This window comes from Sapajus apella, unplaced genomic scaffold, assembly GCF_009761245.1.
Source record: "Sapajus apella isolate SASKATOON/1434 unplaced genomic scaffold, GSC_monkey_1.0 scaffold47, whole genome shotgun sequence".
In the NCBI taxonomy this organism is placed as follows: Eukaryota; Metazoa; Chordata; class Mammalia; order Primates; family Cebidae; genus Sapajus; species Sapajus apella.
The window spans coordinates 3,239,056-3,245,446 of NW_022436987.1; the positions used below are offsets into that span (position 1 = coordinate 3,239,056).

Genomic DNA, 6,391 nt, shown 5'->3' on the forward strand with positions numbered 1-6,391 from the left:
CAATGTGTAATAATCATATCAGGATAAATGGGGTATTCATCACATCAAGGATTCATCCTTTTTTTTTTTTGCTACAGATTCTAGTTCTTCTTAAGTTTTATTTTAAAATGTACAGTAAATTACTGTTGACTATCGTCACCCTGCTGTGCTGTCAAATACTAGATCCTATTCATTCTATTTAACTATATTTTTATACCCATTAAACATCTCCACTTCTGCCCACCTTCACCACTCTTCCCAGATTCTGGTAACCATCATTCTACCAAGAAAGTCGGTTTTAGGTGCTCCAACAAAGAAAAAAAAAGGTAACTATGTAAGATGATGCATGTGATAATTTGCTTAATTGTTACATTATTAGGTACATGGTATCAAAACATGTTGTATAACTTAAACATATACAATTTTTTTAACTCATAAAAAAGAACAAAAAAAATGTTGCACCGCTTTCTGGATTCATAGTTTTGAATGAGAAACTCATTGTCTTGCAAAATGCTTTTCTCTCCTAAGTAATATGTCCTTTCTTTCTGGCTGCTTTCAAGATTTTTCTGTCTTTAATTTTCAAAAGCTTAATTTGGATGTGTCTTGTTGTGGATTTCCTTGAGTTTATCCTATTTGAGATTTGCTGACCCTTCCTGAATCTGTAGCTCTATATATCTTTCACCAATTTGGAATGTTTTCAATCATTACTTCAATTACTTATTGAATACTTCTTTCCTTCTGAGATTCTCAAGATATAAATATTAGCTCTCTTTTATTGTCTTATAGGTTCATGCAGTTCTGTTCTTTTTTATTTTTCGCATCTCTTTTGTTTATTGTTCAGAACAGGTAAATTGTACTCATTTTTATTTAAGTTCACTGATTTTGTCTTCTGTGTCTCCACTCTGCTACTGATCTCATCTGGCAAGTTTGTTGTTGTTTTTTAATATTTTATGAGTATGTTTTGCAGTTTTATAGTTTCCATTTGGTTCTTCCTTGTAACTTCTATTTATTTGCTGAAATTCTCTATTTTTATTTTTTTCAAGAAAATTAATGATTGCTTCTTGAATCTTTTTTTTATGGCTGCTTTACATCTTTGTTAGAAAATTTCAATATCAGCTTCATCTTAGTGTTAGCATGTATTACCTCTTCTCATTCAAGTTGTGTTTTTCTTGGAACAAAAATTGATATCTGACCATACCATGGACATTCTGGATATCATATTATGAAACTCTGAATCTCTGATTCATGCTCAGTCTTTTTCACTGGTCATTCTTGCTGAGATGTAGTTGAAACTTCCAAGTATGTTCCAGTCTGCCAAAAATGGAGAGCTGACTCATACTACTTTCTTCCAGATGGGTGAGGTGAAAGTTCAGCTCCCCACTGCTCTGCTGACTTCATCCCAGTGAAGGGCACTGATTTATATGCCTCCTTACCTTTAAGGTTCCGCTCCCTGTTGGGACTCACTGCCCCTAAGGAAAGGTGAGGTAGATAGCTGGTTCACACTGCTTTGTTGCAGGGAGGGTTGGAAGCTCAGCTCCTCACCGGGATACTAATCTCATTAGGGCAGGGGAGTCATGATGCAGGGTGAAGAATACCAGCTAGCCCTACCTCACACCATCTCATTAAGTCTTGTTGCTGTCAGGTGACAGGGGAGGCTCATTTCTCCACTGGACCCTGCTAACCAGAATCAGAGGGAGGACAAGGTGAAGATCAGCTTGAGATGGAACAGGGACTCCTCTTAGGGACCTGTGGGCCCCCTCAAGCATAGAAATAACAGAAAAAAAAAATGAGTTTCTTCAAGGAAAATTTCAGACACCTAGCTAATTCTGAGAAGTAAATGAGCAACTTGACATGCAAGAAAGTAATAGTGGTGTAACAATAGCCAAGGAAGTTAGAATGACGGGATGTTGGTTGAATCTATAGACTCTAAAGACAGCATCTTAACAACATATGTCCTTGGGGTGTTTTTCAGAAACCTGGACCCCCACCAAATGAAAATTTTCATCTGCTGGCACACAGACCTCAGATAAAGGGTAAACGAGGACTGAAGTCTGACCACAGCCATGCTTTGCTCTAAATTTCCTCCTGAGGAGCATGGTAGAGGTCACACTCCCAGGCCAGAACTAATATTCTTTTCAGCTAATCTCAAAGTTTTAAACAAAGCTTTGCCTCCTGAACCAACTGCAAATCAGAAAATTTTTGAGTCCACCTATGATCTGTTCCCCACACCTGCTTCAAAGTCTACCACCCTTTTAGGTCAAACCAATGTATTGCCTCCATATTCCAATTTATGACTTTGCTTATAACCTCTGCCTCCCCACCTTTAAAAATCCTTACTTGCAAGCCATTGGAAATGTCAGGACTTAAGCAAGGGCTGCTTGATCCTCCTTGCTTGGCACTATGCAAATAAATGCCCTGTCCTGCTGCAAACCTGGTGTGGCTGTTTGGCCTTACTGCGCAAGGCAAGTGGATCCTAGTTCATTTGGAAAATAGGCTCCCTGATTGGCCCCACTGAAACACAGGGAAGGGGTAAAACATGATTTTTCCATTGGTTTTTGTCTGGAGTCAGGTAGGTAATGCCAAAATGTTTTCTTTTCTCTCCAGGCCACCCTTTTCCCAGTTCTTTGACCAGGAGAGAATAGGCTTTTCTTACAGTTGTTTTTTGTTTTTGTCTGTGTCTGTTGGCAGTTCTGAGTTGGAAGTTTCTAACGAATCCTGTCCAGGATATATGGAAGCAATAAGGAAACTCCCAAAATTCATTGCTATATTGTTTTTCAAGTCCAATAGTCCCTAGGCAGTTAACCCTTTTTATTTTATCTTTGAAAGTCTTCTTATACTTGTTTTTGTGCTATGTCTAGGGATTTTTTAGTAATAAGAGGAAGGGCCTGGAAGAAATGGGGCTACTTCAGCTTCAAAGAAATCAGAAATCTATGCCTTCAAACACGTAAAAATATCCATTTTCATATGTATTTCATGCCACAAAGTTGGTGTAATAAAAATCAGCCTGCTATATCCAGATATAGAAGTCTCTATACTTACTGTGAACAGAAAGAGTTTACTAGAAAGGAATATGCCAGAGACAAATAAAAGTTCATGGTGAAATGTCTCAAAGTGCCCTTTACTCTACGGGAAGTATGTGCCTTAAAAAAAAAAAAAAAAAGCCAAAGTATTATGAGACTATTTGTGCCATTGATCTTTTGTTTTACCTTATGTGCCTCAGTTACAGCCTTTATAATACAAGGATTTTTTAAATCTTTAAAGAGTTATTCCAAGAAATAATTAGGTTAATACTATACTTGTAAATCAGTGAGAACAGGGCCCAGAATGTAGTGGACAATTTAATACTGTTACTACTATTACTAACATTTGACTTCTAGATCTTTTAGCTCTCCAGCCATGCAAATGCGTAAAGAAGAAACTATTTAGTAAAGTGTGAATTCAAACCTTTCAGTAAGCTAGGCTGAGATTCTAGTTGCTAATCTGGCTTATAAAAGTGTCAAGGTAGTGATGTGGATGTGCTGAGTACGAGTTTGTTGTAAAAGGCTATCTCTGTTGTAGCAGGATCTGACCTAAACATTCAATCACTTGAATCAGACAGAAGCATTCAGCTGATCAGTGGCCAGGATTCAAAGTCAGCAGAGTCAGCAGTTCAAGCAGGAAGAAAAGCTTCATTCAGCCATCCATTAATTCATCATTTTTTTCTTTATTTCTTCATTTTAAATATGCAGTTGTGCTTATTAGGCTCCAGAAACCGTGTGAAAATTAGGTACACGGGGAGCAGAAAAGATGTAGTCACTTCTATATGAAACTTTCAACACTGTCAAGAAAGCAAACACTAAATCTGTATCTACACACATTGAGTATTCTCAAGAGAATAGACAGGGTTCTATGTAATATCATTATTTGAAGTTCTACAAAAATAACAAGCATCATGAGAAAATATTTTTCTACCAAGCTCTCTCTTCAGAGCCCCCTTAATCTCCTTGTTCCTGAGGCTGTAGATCAGGGGGTTCAACATGGGAATCACAACTGTGTAGAACACAGACACCACCTTGTTCTGGTCAGTTGAGTAGCTGGACTTGGGCATCACATAAATGAAGGTAATGGTCCCATAAAACAGAGTGACCACAGTGAGGTGGGAGGTGCAGGTGGAGAAGGCCTTGTGGCGCCCGTCTGTGGAGCGCATCTTCAGGATGGTAATGAGGATGTAGATGTAGGAGACGGCTATGACGCACACAGTGACCACAATGATGGAGCCAGCAGAAAATGAGAGAACAACTGTGGAGACACTGATACCAGAACAGGAGAGTTCAAGTAACGGAGCGAAATCACAGAAAAAATGATTGACTCGATTTGGTCCACAGAAGAGTAAAAAATAGAAGGAAGTAGTGTAAGAGACAGCAATGAAAAAACCAGCTATGAAAGCTACTAAGAGTAGCTGGACACAGACTTGTGTGGACATTTTGTTTGAATAAAGCAGTGGGCTGCAAATTGCCACAAAGCGGTCATAGGCCATGGCAGCCAGAAGGATGCATTCGACTGTTGCAAAGAAAGCCGCTGAACCAAGCTGGATGGCACATCCAAGGTAGGAGATTGTATTTCTCTCCACCAGGAAGTTTACAAGCATGTTGGGTGTGACAGAAGATGAATAGCCCATGTCAGCAAAAGCCAAGTGACTCAGAAAAAAGTACATAGGATGCTGGAGCTGAAAAGAAATTTTGATAAGAATGATTATGCTGAGATTGCCAGATAGGGTCACCAGGTAGATGCATAGGATGATCATGAAGAGGATGACTTGGAGGACTGGATCATCTGTTAAGCCCAATAAGATGAACTCTGTCACAGCAGTGTGATTCCCATCCTTCAGGGAGTCCATGAGACAAAGTAGCTGCTGCCAAAATGAATCTGTGATGAGAACAGAACATTAAAATGTTATAAATTCGATGGTTTCATCTTTGTTAATATATAAATGAAGGTTAATGTGAATAGATATATCATTCAAGGAAAGTTTAGACTAAATGTTTTTTACTTTAGAGTTTCATTGTTTATGTATTTATATGTAATGAGTCTTTCTATATTTTAAAATATTTTAGAAGAAACCCCAAAAAAATTACTTCAAATAATGTGTATCCTCTTCAATTTGTATTTTTAATAAAAATTAACTTAAAGTTGCTTTAAAGATAAAGATTTTGAAACATAATACCTAGAAGAATAATAAAAGGGATGGTCCATATAACAAAAAAAGTTTAAATATATTAATGTACGATTATTTAATGAACACTTAAATATTAGCTAACATTTGCTGAATGCCCAACAAATTACCAGCTCATGGTTAAGAATTTTGTCTATATGTATATAATATGTACCATATATATTATTTTATTATATACATTATATATAGAGAGATATCTATTTTAATTTCTATAAAATAATATTAAGCACTTTTCCCCATTTATTTATTTTATTGCATTTTAGGTTTTGGGGTACATGTGAAGAACATGCAAGATTGTTGCATAGGTACACACGTGGCAGTGTGATTTGCTGCCTTCCTCCCCATCACCTACATCTGGCATCTCTCCCCTTGCTATCTCTCCCCAGCTCCCACCCCCCACCGTCCCTCCCCTATTTCCCCCCAACTGACCCCAGTGTGTAGTTCTCCCCTCCCTGTGTCCATGTGTTCTCATTGTTCAACACCCGCCTATGAGTGAGAACATGCGGTGTTTGATCTTCTGCTCTTCTGTCAGTTTGCTGAGAATGATGGTTTCCAGGTTCATTCATGTCCCTACAAAGGACACAAACTCATCGTTTTTTATGGCTGCATAATATTCCATGGTGTATATGTGCCACATTTTCCCTATCCAGTCTATCGTCGATGGGCATTTGGGTTGGTTCCAGGTCTTTGCTATTGTAAACAGTGCTGCAATGAACATTCGTATGCACGTGCCCTTATAGTAGAAGGATTTGTAATCCTTTGGCTATATACCCAGTAATGGGATTGCTGGGTCAAATGGATAAGCACTTTTATTATTCCCATTTTATAGATAGGGAAACTAAGTTTGAAAATGTTAAGTAACTTACCTAAGGTTATATAGTAAGTGGTAGACTCCAGATCTGAATCCCAGGAAGTTTGATTCCAGTCAATTCCCATAATAACTATGTTGTTAATATAATTATAATATTACATTTGTATAACATTGTATAAATATTACATTTATAGCATAGTTGGGAATATTTACCATGAAATCTAGTACACTTAAAAATCAGTAGATAACAGATTAACATTTCAGTTCTCTGAAATGTATAACTTATGTATAAAAGAGATACCTAGCTAGTTACATAGCTTACAACATCTATCAGTTAATCAACTAGTTTTTTAAAAGAGGCATACAATTTTCTTCACAGGACAGGGAAG

General features: G+C 37.4%; 1 protein-coding gene across 1 annotated transcript; it reads right to left on the reverse strand.

Annotated features, from left to right (window-relative positions):
• Positions 1–3,531: 3,531 nt before the first annotated feature.
• On the reverse strand, positions 3,532–4,982 carry LOC116525353 (olfactory receptor 5P2). The gene has a single exon (XM_032241157.1). It carries the CDS (start codon positions 4,853–4,855, stop codon positions 3,866–3,868), a length of 990 nt encoding a protein of 329 aa, XP_032097048.1. The 5' UTR covers positions 4,856–4,982; the 3' UTR covers positions 3,532–3,865.
• Between the last annotated feature and the right edge of the window lie 1,409 nt (positions 4,983–6,391).

Bases quoted from the DNA above. Each gene is read 5' to 3' on its own strand.
- LOC116525353 (XM_032241157.1), bottom strand. From the start codon at position 4,855: ATGGACTCCCTGAAGGATGGGAATCACACTGCTGTGACAGAGTTCATC.